This window comes from Colletotrichum aenigma (genome assembly GCF_013390185.1).
Source record: "Colletotrichum aenigma strain Cg56 chromosome Unknown KSG_Cg56_contig07, whole genome shotgun sequence".
Classification (NCBI taxonomy): domain Eukaryota; kingdom Fungi; phylum Ascomycota; class Sordariomycetes; order Glomerellales; family Glomerellaceae; genus Colletotrichum; species Colletotrichum aenigma.
The window spans coordinates 4,530,896-4,549,688 of record NW_023500913.1 but is presented as its reverse complement, the minus strand read 5'-3'; the positions used below and the strand labels follow the sequence as shown (position 1 = coordinate 4,549,688).

The 18,793-nt window shown below is 53.5% G+C and overlaps 3 protein-coding genes across 3 annotated transcripts; 2 read left to right on the top strand and 1 right to left on the bottom strand.

The window, feature by feature from the left end:
* Nucleotides 1–7,660: 7,660 nt before the first annotated feature.
* CGCA056_v011516 (uncharacterized protein) lies at nt 7,661–10,348 on the top strand (the record flags this gene model as incomplete). The annotated part of the gene is made up of 1 exon (XM_037326762.1): nt 7,661–10,348. One exon carries the CDS (start codon nt 7,661–7,663, stop codon nt 10,346–10,348), a length of 2,688 nt encoding a protein of 895 aa, XP_037175265.1.
* A 4,884-nt stretch (nt 10,349–15,232) lies between these two features.
* On the top strand, nt 15,233–16,252 carry CGCA056_v011515 (uncharacterized protein; the record flags this gene model as incomplete). Its single annotated transcript, XM_037326761.1, has 1 exon — nt 15,233–16,252. One exon carries the CDS (start codon nt 15,233–15,235, stop codon nt 16,250–16,252), a length of 1,020 nt encoding a protein of 339 aa, XP_037175499.1.
* A 257-nt stretch (nt 16,253–16,509) lies between these two features.
* Nucleotides 16,510–18,793, bottom strand: IML2 (Inclusion body clearance protein IML2; the record flags this gene model as incomplete). Its single annotated transcript, XM_037326760.1, has 2 exons — nt 16,510–16,819; nt 16,872–18,793. The coding sequence occupies 2 exons, from the start codon at nt 18,791–18,793 to the stop codon at nt 16,510–16,512; spliced, it is 2,232 nt and encodes a 743-aa protein (XP_037175500.1).

Sequence of the window (18,793 nt, the reverse complement as noted above, 5' to 3'; positions counted from 1 at the left end):
TGAGGTGAATATGAGAAAACAACAACAAGACTCTTGTTCGGTTCGTGCTGGACTGCGTCCGGTTCGACGACCGTGAGAGGATGCGTTCGTCTCTCTCACACATGTGCTATCCAAAAGCGAGCATGGTATATTTGCCAACGGCGTTCACACGGTGTTTTTGTCATGTGCGCATTTTGCTTCGGATTTGCATTTACACGGAATGGAGGCTGTTCTGAGAATTGCGATATCAAGGAGGCTTGATTCCTTTCCGCGGCATGTCACTTTCTCCTCTCGTCTCTCCCACACCAGATTGGAAAAACACCATTTGGGAGTTCTTTTTTTCTCTTCTCAAAAAGGAAAAAAAAAAATTCCACTTCTCATCGAGGTTGGCCGGAACCTTTCTGGTGGACTGCGGAGAGCGCGAGGACTAATACCCCCCCGTACACGAAACGAACCCACTCCTCCCGCTCTTCTTACCTTCTTCCCTTCCCGCATCTCTGGACATGATCCACGCAGAAACAGCGGCCCTGGCAACTATTTTTTTCTCTTTGCACTGGCGTTTACCTCCAGGGTCCCCTAGTACGCTCCGCGTTCACTCGCTGGTGGTGGAAACGGGACATCCAAGAGCTCATCAGAGAGAGGAGAGGAAACGATCAGAAGAGAACTTGCTACGCCTTTTCTTTACACAAAACAACAACCACAAAAAAAAAACACCACCCCCACACCAAGTTTGTCCTTTTTCAACTGCTTTTGCTTACTTGGGTCACGGCAACTGGGGAAGGCGGAAACTCAACTCTCATAAAACTTCTTGACTACTCCATTTGGGATGGAAGCAATGCAGAAAAAAAAAAGAAGTGGCGTCTCGGCATCTTAGAAACACCCGGCACAACAAATGTACGGGTCCAAAGAAACCATACAGAACTGTGTTTTGTGTTCTTTTTTTGTTGTCTTCATTTGCTCTTCCCGATTAGGAATTTTTACGGATGTTTTGGAGGACGCATGTTTGCCGCCTTTGACTACTCCAGGGCAGGCCGAGGAGGTTTAGAAAGAATTCGCGAAAGGAACCACAGGCTTGGCGCGCGCAATACAACCTCTTCAGTCATTCCCGAAATCTGAAAAAAATGAGAAAAAAAAAACAAGAAATGAAAGAGAAAGAGAAAAAGTCATGTCAAACAAAGCCTTGACTCACCTCACATGCATTCTTTTTTTGGCTTTCATCGGATCTCCTTTGTCACTTTTTGGAATCTTGAATCTTGAATCGGAGGAGGAGCGGTCTGCATTGGTTACCCGCTTTTGCAATACAGCTGGCGGTCTTGTTTTACTTTCTTCCTGTATGTAACGTATGAAGATGATGATCTTGATGATTCGTCGGGCCGTCCCGAGTGGATGGCTTCGACCGGCTTGAGCCCTCGTCAGGGCGAGGTAATGAGAAATTTCGGCCACCTCACTTGCTTGTTCCCCCTTTTCCCCGCCATGTGAAGCAAATAATGCGACGTTCCCCCAGTGACTCACTGCTTCAGAGGATGTTGTTGAGATGTGGTCTTGACCGCCAAGTGCTTGGTGGGTCGAGTGCTCTCAGAGACTGACTCACCATTGACTTGAGCTGTTCGAGCTCTGGAGTTGGGGGTCTTTGAGAACCCCCTTTCTCGTAACAGGAACACGCGGGGTATGTCACCAACAGTACGATGATTAAGTTGGGAGATTCCACCTTTGGTCTTGCCCGCGCTTGTTTCCACGTCCCTTGCCCTTCTTGCGTCAATTGTAATCGCCGAAGGATATTTCAAAGTACAGACAAGCACGGCTCCATGTTTTAGCATTTCGATCCTCAAAGAGAAAACAAACATCATCAACGTCAATGAGGCGATTTTAAAAGAGGCAAGCGCCCCCTAGCAAACCATGCCGCACCCCCTGAGCTGGGCTCAAGTCGAAGCAGCCAGTTCTCTATCACCCGCTTTTGTGTTGAAGCTCCAGGATAGGCACGCTCGGCAAGGTCAATTCACGGATCATGAGTCCTCACTGCTTTACGTAGCCTGCTATACTAGCATGAGTGGATGGAATGAGCAACGAACGAGCACAAAGGTGGTTCCATGGCGGCGGTCAAGATCCCAAGGAATTTGCTACGATCAACGCCATGTCCCATAGGTCTCGAGCAGTGGGAAAAGAATCCTCAAGGTCCGAAGGACTTTGGGAAGCCACTTGAAGTTGCAATGCACTCTTTGGAGTTCTGCTCAGGGCTCCAACGCCCAGCACCACTAGCCATCAGAACTCCCATCCAGTTGTTGACGGAATACTCTTTGTACCGTTTGCAAATAACGTAAAGGCATTACATATCGCTTGGATGAGATGGGAATTGGCTTCTCCCAGCCTCTGGTAGTTCGCTGTTGTCGATCATAACTGGACGACTCCTTGATGAGGTGCTGAAAACCAACAGCAATGTCACCTATGACAATCTCAATCCCTACTCACAAACAGAAGTGACTTTTGAAACCCAACGTCATTGAAAACCAAGCATTCAAACTTAGAAACTGCACGGTGTAATTCACCCAAGTCAGCTTACCATCATGTCTTCGGTCGGGCTTCAATTATCGCGTGGTTCTGCATTGGCGTTACCGTATCGCACCGATGTCAACAATTTCTCCGAAAAGAACCACATAGCTGTATTTACGGCATTAACCAATGCTCGTAAGTCAGATTTCATGGGACATTGTCGCCTTTCAACAATGCCACCCGAGATAGACAACGGCTGCAACGAATACCTCAGATCTGCGCGTAGGTGACAGGCCGCCAAGAGACTGAGGGCCGAGGAGAGAAGACAACGACAGACACAGTAAGAGGCACGGGAAAGGTTTACCAAGGATTGTCTCAAAGACCGCCTATTTGTCCTGTGTTATGCCGATTACTTTGCCTGTTTCCTATAGCCATTCTACTCCATCGTTATGCTTCTCTTATTGTCGTTGCTGTTATTGTTGCCGCTGCTTCTGTTATCGTTATTACTTTTATTGTTGTTGTCAGTTCTGTTATTGTCGTTGCTTCAATTGTTTTTTTTACTTCTATGATTGTTATCGTTGTTATCGTCGTCGTCGTCGTCGTCGTTATCGCTACTATCGTCTCGGACAGGAGTGATTAAGTACACAAGAAATATAGCCTCGTAGACACAGGGGAAGTAGGCGATCTCCTGTCTAATAATCACTCTACTTAAGTTCAGAACCACAGCTAGTAGAGCGCTACTTGCTACGGCAGGTTGTCAAGTTCTAAAACTAAGCCACGGAAAGTGCCTCACTTAACGGCTGCGCACAATGTATCCGCCAAAAACACCAGGAACTGCCAGTTTTGGATCAACGAAGTCTTTGAAACTATTTGAACAAGTACATGTTCTGCCCGCGGTTTCGAAATCGCTTACGGATAACAGCAGGACGGTCATAGCGACGTCGAATATAATCCGACTTTCTGCCAGCTATCTTGATCATGGTGACGACGAGTTGTGGCTGGAACTGCGAACGCAACGGGCCAATGTTGTAGAGAACTCTTTTTATTGAGAAGGTCTCAATAGCGGCCTTGCCACGCCAACAGCAACAGTGCGTTACGCGAACCCAGCTCAATGGCAAGTAAACCTAATATCTTGTTCCGCTGTGACGTGGGCGTAGTCAAGGCAACCGAGTTTCGACCATCGCCCATAGCCAAGCGTCCGTAGCATCTCAAAAGCAATGATGCAGGGAACGGTATTCTTGCTTTTGTCAGACATAGTAGCTCCAGTGAAACATCATGAGGCCACAACAGACCGCAATTGCAAGTCGAACGAGACTTGACCCTTGGGACGCCACTTGCTTCCCTTGGGTCCGTCATCTCTACCGGCGATGCTGACAAGGAAACAAATGGCTCGCTGCTGCGGTGGCACTCGCTAACGACGCGACGTGCGACGTTCGTGACCTGGTGCAACGAGCTGTAATCAAAACAACCCACGAGATGCTACAGTCAAGGCGCTCATCTCGTCTAAGCTGGGCTGAACGAGAGCTCAAGTCGCGGCATATGCACCCAGGCCACAAGACCCGCATTGACGTCTTCTAGAGCGTTTCTACGTTGCGAGCCACAGACGGCATGGGGCCTCGGACACGACCAGCTTCGTTCTTTTACGTCGACCGACTTGACCGAGCGACGTTTGTTTCTGTTAGATTCGAACCCACCTGTCACGGCCGCAACGCTCACAGGTGCACGTCTCCCGCGAGGGCTCGGCCCATGCACATCACACTGGTGTTGAGAAATATTAGTGAGACATCTGCAGGTGCAGGGTAGGATGCACGTACGAGGCCCGCACGACAGGAAGGCGAGCCAGCGTATCATCGGGCAGCAGTACGATGCCGCTGAGAGACAAGTGCTTCGCGGGCAGACAGGTCAAGACCACCCCCAGGGAGATCATCATAGTTCCCGTCTTGGGGAGAGACACGAACCCCTCACAGACCAGGGCACGGCAGGAATGTTGAGAACATGATATATAGGGCGCCGACGCCGCTGGTGCACTCCATTTTTCTGGCTCGGGCCTGATTCTTCGATAATCCGTTGTTAGCTCATCGCCATCATCGTCGGCCGCGATCGTGCGAGACGAGACTATCGACCGCTAGTGACCATCCACGACCGATCTTTTCTGCTCGAGCACGGAATCAAGTCGACGGCGACGTATCGTACCGAACTCCGAGATTTGATCAACATCATTCAAGGTCGAATCGAAGCCGTTCACGGCAGAAGCTCGGGGCAATCAGTTGTTTCTGAGGGTTGCGCTCTGAGGGGTAAGTTTGCACATCTCGTCGTCGGGTTCCATTCATAGTTCATCCAGCTCGTCTCACGTCTATGAGGCCTTCGGGAATTGCAGACACCGGACGCTAGCTTACATCGAATTTTGCATTTCCCCCTTGGGTTTCCCTGTGGCGTTTCGTTACTGCCTTCTAGAGCCAGTTGAATGGATGGACATGCCGACATCAGCGCGAACAACGTTCAGATGGACGCGTCTTGAACATGGGTCCCGGTCGACTGGTTCCAGGGGCATCGTACCGCCGTATTGCAATCTTTTTCCCCGGCGCATCGGACGGGTTGACGGCCGGCTCTTGGTTTTATTCGTACTTTATTATTCTTTAACTTCTCTCCTCCTTTTTTTCCTTCGGCTTCTTCCCGCCCCTGTTCCCACCGACAGGGTCTTTTTGGGTATCCGCACCGGGCCGAAAAAGAGGGCAAAAAGCTGGAGACAAGATTGGTCAATTGGTTGCCCGGGTCCAGGGGTAATAATTGAGCCCAGAGCGCGCCCAGCCTGGTGCCCCGGAGACGCGAAGTGTGGTGGGATGTTGTTACTTTAAGGGACATGCACATGTGGACGCAGTAGGAGAGAGTTCAGTGGCGGTTTCAAGCTGACATATCTGACAAGCAGGAACAAGCTAAATCGTCCAGAGACAGAAGCAACAGGAGCAATTGACAATTGAGAGGGCGCCGGCGTCTTGTCACACCCATCAGGCTGGCTGTTGTCCTCCGTCATAGTCGGCGATCTTCGCAGCCAGCAAATATCAGTGGAAGAGGCCAGAACGACCAAAATTTCAGCGACAGGGCCCCTTGCTTTCCATCCCACTCTTTTGGTCCCGTGCGCCTGGGTTGAGATTTGCACCGGGAGAGGCTGGTGAGTGAAGTGAAGTCGTCTTTCGTCGCTTTTTCCACAGACCCCCTTTCCCCGAGGCATCCATTCCATGTCTCTCTCTCTCTCTCAGTCTGTCTCTCTCTTGTTACCCCTTGCTCTGGTGCCCTCGTTCCCCTTGCTCGAGTCCTGCCTTCCACCCACTTAGCCGTGTCCCAATCGTCCATCCATCGCCTTTCTCAGAGACACATCCATGTCCAACGGGCGCGCTCTGGTCTCTTCTCCCACATCCTTGGGTGCATTTTGTCCTCTATTTGACCACACAGACACCATGATTCGTCACTTCGTCTCTTCTCTTCTGTCTGATATGCGGTCGGCATTGCGTTGCAGAGGGCCGCACCACGCAACAGACAGTTATGCATTCGCCATTCATCCCCTTCTTCCTCCATCCTTTCCACTCTTACGTATCCGTCCGTCCCTTCTCTTTACCTTTTCGCACCTGGACCGGGGCAGCGAGAGAGGGGTCCCATCGGTCATTAATAGCGTACCTACCTATGCTCTGGAGCTAATAATACGGCGCGCCGCCTGACCAGTGAGCAGTGACCATCCAGAAAAGGCAGATTCTGAGAGATGAGAGCAATCAATATTTGCCCAATTCTCTCTCCTTCTCGCCGGTTTTCTCTGCCATTATCAATCCGACTTGCGACGCCACCAGTTTAGACCGCAGTCAATGCGACCCTGGACCGTTGGGCTGCATTCCTCTCTGACTTGCTCCCATCCCACCAGCGGCAGCTTTCTTCCTCTTGGTTTCCGGCCGACCGTAGACTAAATCCTCCCCCTTCCCCGATCCAGTCAAACGCAGCCAGACCTGCAGCAAACCTCTGGCTGTCACTGCCTACAGTCACATCGCATCATCACCCCGAACGACCAACCAACTGCGCGCCAGTCGCCTGCGCCCACACACCCTCTTCTCTCTCTCTCATCTGATCGAGCGCAAGGCAAGGTTATCTCTGCCAGGGGTTTAAGGGAACTGCGGGAAAGAAAGAAAGAAATTCCCAGAGCAGGGCAGAAAAACGAAAGAAAAGGCGAGCACGGCCCCCTCTTATTATCTCCTCTCTTGGTCGATCAACGCGAACAATCGAGACAAGACGAGACACTCGACCGGCGACAGAGACACTATCCCGAACGCCCTCCGCCTCATCCCCATCCCCCATCTCCATCCTGCCTGAAAGCTGCAGCCACGCGCATTTCTCTCCCTCGCGTCAGACCAGAACAGACCAGACCGAAGAGGAACGAAGCCAAGACGAGGACGACCACCGGCACTGTACGATCTGCGGTCGCAGTACCTCGCAGATACCCACGTCACCGCCGCGTACCTGCGCCAGTTCCTGTTCTTGTTCCTGTTCCTGTTGCTCTCTCCTGCGCCCTGTGTGCGCCAGCGATACGAACCCTTTTCTTGGTCCCGTCCTATCTCGCCTCGCCCTGAGCTGCGCGCCGTGCTAAACACCGATCCGGCCCATTGCCGCCGCCAAATCCAGGAGACTCTGGAGAAACTACGACAGAGACTACAGAAAACTACCTCTGCTCTAGAAAACCACCAGCCGCCTCTCGCGCGCGCGCTGTGTAAGACAGCCCGCCTTGGTCCCAACTGTCTGTCGCACAGCAAAGGGGGCCACGGCCACCCAAGCTAGCTCTGTCTTGTGGCTCTCTTTCTTCCTCGCCTTGGGTTGCGTTCCCATTGTTTCCTGCTGGAGCCCTGGGTCCGTCACCCCGACCAGTGACACCCCCCTCCACGTTCCTTTCCTCTTCCAGGTTGACTTGTACGTACGGTGTATCTCGTCTGTACCTTTTCCTGTACACGCTCTGTGCGGTACCTGACCTGACTGCATCCTGCTGCTGCCATTGTTGCACCGCAGCCGCAGTAGCAGCGCAGCAAGCGGCAGCAAGCAGCAGGTCCCGTACCATCTCCTGAGCCCAGCCCGGCCCCGTGCCGCCCGCCGTCCGTTCTGCAGTCGCGTGGTCTGTCGATTCTCTAAATCCCCTTCTCCTTTCTCTCCCTTTGTTGTCGCCATGGACTCTTCCGACCCAAACTCAATCCCCCCTATCCCTCAACGCTACCGAAACCTCCAAACCCCTGAGCCTCGCCAACAACGCCGCCGCTCCTTACCTCCTCCGTCGCGCCGCGATACCGATGCCGTCCCCAGCTCGCCTGAGGTCATATCTTCTCTGATCACCAGTCTCTCCGTCATCTCAAAGCCCGCCGACCAACACTTTGAGCGCAGTGCCCCGAGCCTGTCAGTCCCGGTCTCACCCCGCAACGGCAGCTTCGGAGTCGACTACGGCGCCTTTACTCAACCATCACTTGCGGAACTTCGCGCCAAAGACGTCCCCATCGACGAGGTCGCCGCGTCTGCCCCCGTCATCCGTACCGCCAAGCCGCCTTCTGGGCTCTCGCCTTTGACCGCGCCCAAATCACCATCCCGTGACGCTTCTGGTGGTGGCCTCAGATCACTTCTGCGAAGCTCTTCGCGGCCCTCCTCAAAAGGCTCGCTCGGGTCGCGGGACGATGCTCAGAGCATCGGCAATCTCTCAATAGAACGCGGCTCCGCGCCAACCCCAGAGCTCAAAAGGCAACGATCCTACGACAGCTGGGGCAAGAAGCAGGGAAGGAGTCACAGGGGGCTGATGTATATGAGCTCCAAGGAACGACTTCGAGAAAAGGAAGAGAAGAAACGCGCGAGTATCGGTGAAAGAAGCTCGAGCAGCTTCACTGGAACGTCACTAAGACCCGATCCGTTCCTGGCCGAGACACCAATTAGCGAAGAACCCGCCTTTAACATGGAATCCCCCACGCGAGAGAATTCCAACCACCCGGACATGACGAGCCCCAACCGTGGGGAAGCCGCCAGCCCGCGGCCGATTCCAGCCCGAGATTCGTCCCTCTTCAAAACTGGATCGAACGCCAAGAGGTCGTCCACGAGGTCCTCACGGTCAAAGCGAGAAAGCGAAAACGGCACGAGCGATGTTATATATGAAGGACACGAGAAAACGCCTGCGCGGGATGCTCCACGGCGGAAACACCTGTCTCGCCATGCTTCCGAAAACGACCTGGCTAGGATATCGGCCGACGCATCCGGCAAGCTAGCGAGCCGCCCATTGTTCGAGACCAGGCACACTGAGGACTTCCGAGTGTCGGGTCCGTTGTTTGAGGAGGAAGATGTTGAGGACAGCGCTCCTTTCCCCGCCGTTGCTCAAGGTCGTCGTCGAGACGATCAGAGCGCCGACCGGAACATTCGGAAATCACTACGAGACAGTTCAGACGTTGGCGAGACCCTCAAGATGAAGCGCAGCAGTTCAAGGCTCAAGCGGCTCTCCACCGGGCCTTTGAGTCCAAAGGGAGAAGAGCCGCAGACGAGTGCACGCAATTCGGCTGCGTCTCCTGACAACCGCAATAGCATGCCCGCCGGCTACGAGCGTCCACGCAGCGCCGATTCCATCGACGACGCCGTCGAATCCTATCTGTGCTCTCCCAGACTATCACAGAAGATCAAGCATCCTCAGACTGGACGTGTAATTTCCTTCTCGGAAGTGGGAGACGCCGACGGGTCTGCCGTATTCTGCTGCGTGGGCATGGGGTTAACGAGATACATCACGGCATTCTATGACGAATTGGCGTTGACACTCAAGCTGCGCCTCATCACACCTGACAGACCTGGTGTTGGGGACAGCGAAGCATACGCTGATGGAACCGCGACGCCGCTCAGCTGGCCCGACGACGTCTACGCCATCTGCCAGGCTCTCAAGATCACCAAGTTCTCGATCCTCGCACACTCCGCTGGTGCCATCTACGCCCTGGCAACGGCTCTTCGCATGCCTCAGCACATTCGCGGCAGGATACATCTGCTTGCTCCCTGGATCCCGCCATCCCAAATGAACGTCTTCGGCACATCGCAGGCCCTTCCCCCGACGAACGCCATCCCGACATCCCAACGTATCCTTCGAGCACTACCGACGCCATTCCTCAAAGCCGCCAACAGCTCCTTCATGTCCGCCACGAGCAGCTCCATCACGAGTTCGCTACCCAAGACGCCCAGACGTAGCAAGCGCAAATCGACGGCGACAACAGGTCGGGGCACCCCAGCCATGTCGGACGGGGGAAAGCGGGACACGACACCCCACCTCGACAAGGAGAATCTCGGCCTCTTCAACTTCAAGGACCGCAACAGCACCGGCGATGACTGGCTTGGCACCGGACCCGCTCCGATTGCCACAGAGAACATGGATAGGATAAGGCCCACAGGCACCGCATCGGCACAGGGCCATTACGACCCTGAGACGCAGATCCTGGCCGCCGCCGCGGACGCATTGATGGACAAGGAACGTCAAACAATCTACGACAACAGACTGACGCATGCCATTTGGGAACTTGCAACGACGGGCGCCAACCCTGCCGTCGACCTGTTGGTCTGCTTGGAGCGCAGGCACACCATCGGTTTCCGATACGTTGACATCACGCGCCCTGTCGTCATTCACCACGGTAGCCGCGATACCCGCGTGCCCGTCGACAACGTCAAGTGGCTGGGCAAGACGATGCGCCGCTGCGAAGTACGCGTGCTCGAGGGAGAAGGTCACGGCCTTATGGCGAGCGCCGGTGTCATGGGCGCTGTGCTCATGGAGATTAGCAAGGAGTGGGATGACTGGCTCCGCGCCACCAACGGCAAGAAGGACGACCGCGGTCGAAGAACCAGCGCGCGGTAGAGCAAGTCCTGTTCTCAAGTGCCCGTTGCTTTCCAGGACAGCAGCGAGGCGCTTCTGGCCAAAAAAAAGTTCAGATCTGGCATGTTTGGAATGATTGTCTTCGACCGTCCATGATTTGACTGATATCTTGATTTACATACCAGCCCACAGAAAATGGGCATTTACATAGTATTTGAGAGGGGTCATGTACGATTGGCGTGGTTATTCATGTACAGCACCGGCGTCGAGCGCGTCTCGAAGTTCTCTGGCAGATGGCGTCCTGGGTACGAGCTTTGAAGGGACGAAGCCATGGGACAGACGGGTGATTCATGTCGGACATGACCTTTGCACAAGACTTTCGTGTAGTATATAGTAGTACAGTATCGGGCCCCCCGCCAGCAAGGCGAGGGTAGGCCGAATAATGTGTTAATACGATCTCCTTTGTGGATTCGAGTCGACGGTTTCAAATGTCTCGTATGAAGGTGCTGAACCGGCGTTCACGCCATCGCCCATCTCTCTCGTCATCGGCAGAATCTACCACCTGACAGATCTGAAGAAATTCTTTTGTGTTGACTTGATTCTCGACTTATAGATGTATGATGTCTCTTTTAAACCATCATCAGCAGCATCCTCTCCATCGGTCACCCGACTGTTGCGACAACGCCTACCTCGGCAATCAATCCATCGCCATGTCGACGCTACAGTGAAACTACTCGGTCTCTACCTGATCTCAAGCGGATTCAAGGGGAAGCTCCGCTACCACTGCCGAAACTCAAAGCATTTCATGAACCACGACGAGGACTCGACCAAGTTGACTGTAGTCTTGATAATTGCAATACCGATCATCCAGCGGTGTAAGACTTGCTAGTTGTAGGTATATGCGTCTCTCGCTGCCGTCGTTGCTGTCGCCGTTGCAAGAAACCAGATGATGATGCTGAAGAGCTGGGGAGAACTGGAAGGCGGAACCGAGAATTTGAAATCGAATTAGCGTGGTAGATTGACCGGGATAGTTTAATGTTCACTTTCGCATTACTACCCTAAGTATGTGAAGACTTGAAAGCACTGCGGCCTACCAACCACCCCTTCCTTGACCTACTCGTTTTACGCTTCTATCTCCTTAGTCATATCCATGGCGGCGGTCTCCTTTTCCTTATCAGTAAAGTCTCTTTCTCTCTATCCCCCATTATCATCATAGGAGACAATTGAATCAGCTTATATCGTGCATGCAGCAGCAGAAGGTGCGCGTTGTTGAGCCTCGAAGTTATACCGCAGCCTCCCCACAGTAAGACTACAAGTTCACCCTGCTTCTCGGCCACGAGATACTGGACGGGCACATTGACCTATTTCCTCCGCCAGTCAAGGAAAGCAATACGAAACCCTCATTCGGTCGTAATGTCGACGTAGGCCGTCTGAACACCACAAAGTCAGACCCGCGCCCTGGAAGACAGGATGTACCGCCTTGTTGCGTTGTCTCCTGTCCCAACGATGATATGTCAGTCACCCCCAGCGATATTGTACCAGTGATCCCCATTGTAATAATACGCCAGTCGTCCTGCTGGTAAGGAGGCCGATGATGGCGAGGGCTGACGACGACATGAGAAGGTGCCGATGGCGGGGGCCGATGATGGCGGCAGAGATGATGGCGACAGAGGCTGACAAGGCTTGCGTTGGCGAGGGGGCTGAACTTGGTGATGTCGCGGCCGTTGGCGAGAGAGGTTCTCGATGGAGAGAAAGGGGCTTGTCAGATGCTGGGTGGATGTGATCTTGGTTGCGTCTAGTATCGGTTGAATACGGTAATTCTCTTTCGTGTGGGATTTTGACACGGCCATTGCCGGACACATTGTTGGCGAGGTGGTGGTGGATTGCTTCGTGCAAGGAAAAGAGGTTGTCGTAGGAGTACTTGGTTGGCTTCGCTTGGTACCCTGTATGGAACACCTTGAGATTAGCTTTTGGTTTTCTTCAAACATTTTGCAACTTACTATCTCCCAAGGCAAGTCTTCGACGGCCCAGACGTTGCCAGGTCCATGGAAGTAGCGGCTGCGAGAAGAGCCGTACGGCAGCTAGACGTGTAAGATATACGTGAATCGCTTCCACCTCAATGGTGAGGAGGCTGCCTTTGGTGAGAGAGGCTGCCGGTCGGCGAAGAGGCTGGCGGTGGGAAGAGGGGCTGCTGATAGCGAGCAGGCTGCTAATGGGCAATGATTTGCCAGTCACCCCGATGGCGAGAGATGGCTGATGCCAGCAATGATTTGCCAGTCACCCCGATGGCGAGAGATAGCTGCCGTTAGCGAGGAGGCTGGTGGTGGAGAGAGGGGCTGATGATGGCGAGGAGGCTGCCGGTGGCGAGAGATATCGGTGATAGTGAGGGGCCAATAATAGCGAAAGAGATAGAGGTTGCTGATAGCGAGAGAGAAGGATGACAACAGGAGAGAAGGATGTCGACAGCAGAAAAGGGTGTCGAGAGAGATGGATGGCGAAGACGATGGATGGCGAAGAAGATGGATGTCGACAGAGATCAGTGGCGGTGGGAGAGTTGATTGTCGACAGGACCTGTCGATGCCAGAGGGCCTGCCGCTGGCGATAGGGCTGACGGCGAAAGAAAAAGAGGCCTGGCGATGTACTCCGCGTGTTCGCACCACTTCCATGACTGGGAACATTCGCAAGCCACGTATCTAGATCCTGCCGTTGCCGCTGCGAGAGCGTGCTGGTGAAGAAGGCCGTCGTTAGTAAAACCTTGGCGCGTAAATTGATGCATTAAATGATGTTGCGTGCTTTTTTTTTTTTTCCCCCGTCCGTCACCATGTCGCTAATCGACCGAAGCCAGTCCCTCATTTGCTGCAACTGTCAGTTGAATTCGTCGCACAGAATGGAGCATAACATACCAGTAGATGGCCTGCCGTTCGGCGAAGAGGCTGCCGTTGGCGAGAGAGGCTGCCGATAGCAAGATGAAAGTCCTTGCTAAACAACCTTGAACTACAGATAAAGACCTGAGTCCATCCAATAGCTAATAATAGCTATGACTCGGGGATAATAGATCTCTCTACTTACTATTACAAACGAGGACTACTTCGTTCTAACCGCTAGGGAAGCGTTTCTAAAACTCAAGTACCTTAGAGTAAGCTAAGTGATATTACACTTAGACTTCTAAGCTATAGATTTATTTATATTTCCAACGTTTAGTTTAACGTTATAAATAATATCTACCCTATATCTAAGGATATAATTAGTAATATCAGCGAAGGTATTTAGGTAATCTGTGGTAGCTTTCATTCTATAGCAGTATCAGAAGTTAGCAAAATGTGTAGCGATTAGGTGATCAGAACGGATGAACATGCCTTGGGGGCTGATAACGAGAGGGCCTGCTGTTAGAGAGAGAGGCTGGCGTTTGGAAGAGAGGATGCCGTTGGAAAGACCATGTTAGCATGTGATACCATAGCTTCAAACTCAGCAACCAAGGCAGGTGACAACTCACAACTTGTTTGCAGTGTGAAATTAATGATCCTGAATGTGATGGTTCATGTTGATTGGTCCTGGAGGTTCCCAAGCATGATGTGGTTCAAAGGATGTATTGAGCGGCACTGATCTTCTTACGAGAGTCATATTTGACGAATGCGAGTCGACTGGGCTGCCGGCAGGCAGCCGGCATTGCCCTGCATGCGTAAGTGGGTTATCTGGTTGGTTTGGACCCCGCACAGGCCGGGAATCCGCCCCGAACGCGGAAAACATCGGCGTTTTCTGCAAGGATGCCAATGCTACATTCATATGCGCCATTTTATGTTGGTTCTTTCATCAATTGGCACAGTGGCGGAGTGGTTAACGCGGTAGACTCGAAATCTACTTCCTTCGGGAGCGTCTGTTCGAATCAGGCCTGTGTCGTGATATCTTTTGCATTTTGGGGGTATTTTGAAGTTGGCGTACCATGTTTGGTGTTTTTGGTGGTGAGTGCAAATTTGAGTGTGGCACAACGCTACAGCGAGGTAAAGGCGTGAAATTTCTTGCTGTGTATGGTCTGTGCCTTGGCAACAGTCGGAAGTGTTCATTTCTTCGAATTATTGGTCTCACCGAGCTCACCGACAAAGATCTCCTCCGTGATATGAGCCCACCGACATGGCCTCTTAAGGGACGAGCTGTGAGAGAAGTTTGCAGTTGTTTATAAGATCTTCGAGGTTTCAAAGCAATTCAGATTCACTAGAGCACATCGTTGTCTCGTCATAAGATGTGCGGAATGAGGGGCGTTGGTCAATCCTAGGTACTGATTTGCCTCTTGTGCGGGGGATTCGAATGGGCGCACCGCGCCCATTGGTACTTTATGAGAACTCCAGCAAAGTGCCAGTTGCGCAGTCAGTGCCGAAGAAATGAGAGCCGAAAGCCTCTGTGGGTTCAAACAACACAGAGACTTGTTTGTTGTTTTACCAAATCCTGGACCGCCGCAGAAACCAGCCTATTTGTTCTGTGTCGAACATGTTGCAACAATCACCGACCAGCAATCCGTAGTTCTTTCAAAGAGAGGCGACTCATTCGGGACCCAACCTGAACAAACCCCATGCCACTATGCAGTACATTTTCTTCCTTTGGAGGTGCCGCTGTGAGTCCAGGCCCAGACAGCTGCGGCGCTAAGCCCTTGTGAGACGCAACGCAACGGTCGGCGATCCAAGCCCACGGAACTACGTCATGGCATCCAACATGCGTCTCGACTCTTAATTACTTGCACCTCCCAGGCTTTCTTAGTCCAGCCTTACCGCAAATGCCACGAGGTTTCACCCGTTTATAACTTATCGCATCCCGTAAACTTGGGAAAGATCGTCGACTTCACCTTGGCCTCGACCCGTCGCAAGAGTGCTTTGGCGATAGCAGTTCACTTACACGAAGCCTGTCAACCACATCTGAACCAGCAAGATCTTCGAAATGGATATACTACTCTCACTACCCATCGTATCCTACTTCCTGGCACCGGCGATGACTTCCTGGACCACCTCACTTAACCTGCTCTTCTTTTACATGACCTGGACTACCCTCGTCCTCTCACATGGTCCTCTTAAGATCGAGCTCCTGGGCACTCTGGCCCTGCGCGTCTTTCTCTGGCTCTGCCCCTCTTTTCTTTTCCTCCTCTTCGACACTCTTCTTCCGTCTTTGTCAGAGTCTATCAAGACGGCAGGCGCCGCAGCGCTCCCACCCACAAACGGTCCTTTTCTGCTCAAGACGCTGCTCCTCGCGCTCATCAACCTCGTTCTCGCCGCAGGCCTCGAGGGGGGGGTCAGCCTGGCTTGGGCCTCCTACTTCCACGAACCTCTCTTCCGGGCCTCGACAGCTCTACCTCTTCCGTTCCAGCTCGTAAAATACATCGCTCTCCTCATCGCCGTCCGCGAAATTCTCACCTTTTACATCCACACGCGCATCCTTCACAGCCGCGGCCGCCGCTTCACGAGCACTCGCATCGGCAAACTTCACACGTCTTATGCCCACTCTCGCGCCGCACCGCCCTTCTCTCTCATGGCATACGCTGACCACCCCATCCCCTTCCTACTTCACCGCATCGTCCCAATTTTCGTCCCGGCGTTGGCTCTTCGTCCGCATCTCCTCACGTACTTCCTCTTCGTCGGGTTCTGTACAGCAGAAGAGACCCTCGCCATGTCTGGGTACAGCATTGTCCCAGGTATCATAATGGGTGGCATCACGCGGCGGACTGCGATCCACTACGCCGGCAAGGGTGAAGGCAACTACGGTGCCTGGGGCGTTATGGACTGGGCTCATGGCACGAGCAGTGGGCAGGATGTCATTGATGACATGAAAGCCGAAGCAGAGAAGCACCGCCTCAAGGAACGTGGAGAGAATGCAGCAAATCACGGTGCCAATTTTCTGCAGGATGGTATCCAAGAGCTGAAGAAGGGTCGCGGCCGCAAGGGAAAGAAGAAGGCTACTGAGTAAAAGTTCGGCGGGTTGCGATTGCTTTCGAACGTGAGGCCTTTGGGTATGATGGTTGAGATTGTTTGTGATTTCTTCACGTTGAACGAATGAGTTGCTCTTGTATGTCCCGAGAATACCCCAAATAGCAAGCAGCCAATGAGTCTAAAGTATATGTACCAACGAAGCTCCGTACTGCGCGCCGATGCCTTGGTCTCCGTTTACCAGATGCGCCCAAAGGCCCTTCCTTGAAACCCCTAGTCAGATTCATTCAAACGTGTCTATGCCCAGTTGTTCTTTCTCTTGAACCAACGGAGTGTCTCCAGGGCAGCCGTCACACGCATGCCCAGTCTTGCGTCAAAGACATATGCCTCCCAGTTGACGACCTTGTCAAGCCATTCCTGGCACTCGTCCATCTTCTTCTTACGGTACTCCTTGACGAGCTTGGCCTGTGCCTCTGCATCCGCCGGCTCGTCGGCGGCTGGCTTCCTGGACTCTGGCTTGCAGCACTCGAACCAGGCAATAGCGGACATCTCATAGTGAGCCATGGGCATGGTGTACTCGTCTCTTGTTGTTCCCTTGAAAAGGGCTCTGTGTTTTTGTCAGTTGACCATCTCATTAATAAGGGACATGGTCGACTTACCTCTCGGCCGCGAGAACCTCGCTCAGAACCTCCCGTCCGTCATCAAACTGTCCCAGTGTCCTGTAAATCGCCGCCAGACACACAGACCGGATCGCAGCCTCATCGGGTGTCTTATGCATCTTCTCAATACCCTCGGCCGGCGCGGTGCAACGCTCCCAGGCCAAGCTCTTGATGGACTTGTGGAGCTCCTCATCATTCATTCTCTTCGTGCCGTTCCACAGGTTGACCATCTCTTGCGCGGGACTGACACCGATGGCATCGGCCAGGTCAATCTTGAGCTCCTTCGCTCGGTCCTCCCACTTCTGGATCTTCCTCGTGATGAAGATGTCGAACGGCAGTTGACGAGCCATGAACTTCTTCCGCCCGGCAACTGTGGGCGCCTTGCGGAACAGCTCCTCAACCTTCTTCTTTCTTCTGCGAACCTCGTCCTCATCCTTCTTCTCGTGAACGGCGTTGCGGTATAGCTCCAGCTCTGCACAGCCAGCCATATAATAGTACAGGGTGTGACTCCAGTCGTTGAGCTCCAGACAGCGCAGAAAGGTCTTTTGCATGAGTTCCCAGTCTTGGTGAGACATGGCGGCCAACGCCAGCTCAAAACTGTTCAGAGCCGTGACCTGGCGCATTTTGCTCTCTTGGCCCGTCGTAAGCAGCTGAATGGCATCTGCAAGACGACGCTGCTGCGCAACGACTCTCGATTCCTCGACGCGCCACAGCCGCGAGTCCGGGTACCGCTGGCGCATCGAGGCAAGCAATGCGGCGCACTTCTTGGCAGGATATCCAACCAGCTCGGCCTCAGCATCGAAGTCAATCTCGGCGGGAACAATGTCGGCCTGGCCCATGAGGCCGTTGTAGTAACCCAGCAGAATGAGTCCAGCCACGGCGCCGTTGAGGTTGTCGAACTTGGTGCTCTTCCACAGCATCCTCACGCCACGCTCGCGGTCGCCCCTGAAGCCAACTACGTACAAAAGACGGGAGAAAGCCGGAGGAACCATGCTGAGCATGAAAAGAAGCATGCCGAAGCACATGTTGGCACCGCTGTGGATGAAGACGTCTACGGGGTTGGTGAACACGTTCGAGTCCGAATCCGAGTCGTCCGCCATCTTTGACGACACCTGCAAAGGCGCCAGCTTCGCATCGTCCTGTGGTGTCGAGGTGCCGGAGTTGTCCAGGCTAAGGTTCGCCATGTCCTGTGCCGGAGCCTGCAATCCGTTCGTCTTCTTCTCTGAAGGCGTCTCCGCGCCAGATTTGGGAACCTCACTGGCATCCACAAACTCAATCTCGCTATCTTCCTTCTGGTCCAGGTCCGCGAACTCGTCATCGTCAAAGCTGCCGGGCATCTTGTCGTCACTCATTCGCGGCCGCAGCGGCGGCGGATCCGCCTTGCCGCCCTTATCCAATGCCTTTGCTTCCTGCACCATGATGCCGTCAAGTGTGACGAACGCCTTGCGGAGCTTATAGAATCCCTTGAGAGCCTCAGTCAAGCTCTCATGCAGGACAGCAACTACGGCGGCCATGAGCTGGGACTCGGCGTGAATGAGCAGAAACTCGGTGCCCGGGGGGTAAATCCTGCTGCTTCCGTCTGCAGCCCCCTCACGTTCGGCCTTTTTGTAATCTGCCCATGCCTTGGCCTCCGTATCGGCCAGTCTTTTCGAGGCCTCATTCATGACATCCTTCTCAAAGCCGAGGACTGACCGCAGAAACGTGGTCATGGACAGACCCAGCTGGTGAAAGGCCGAGTCACCCTTCCTCAGACGCTCTTCGGCACCGTCAATGTCGTCGTTCATGATGAGAGCGGCGGCAACCATTGCCTCCTCGATGTCGGCCATCTCCCGCGCAGACAGGTTGATCTGTGAGGCCGCCGGGCTCGCATTGCTGCTCACCTTGCCCGCGGTGGAGCGGAACCACGAGCCGAGTCTACTCAT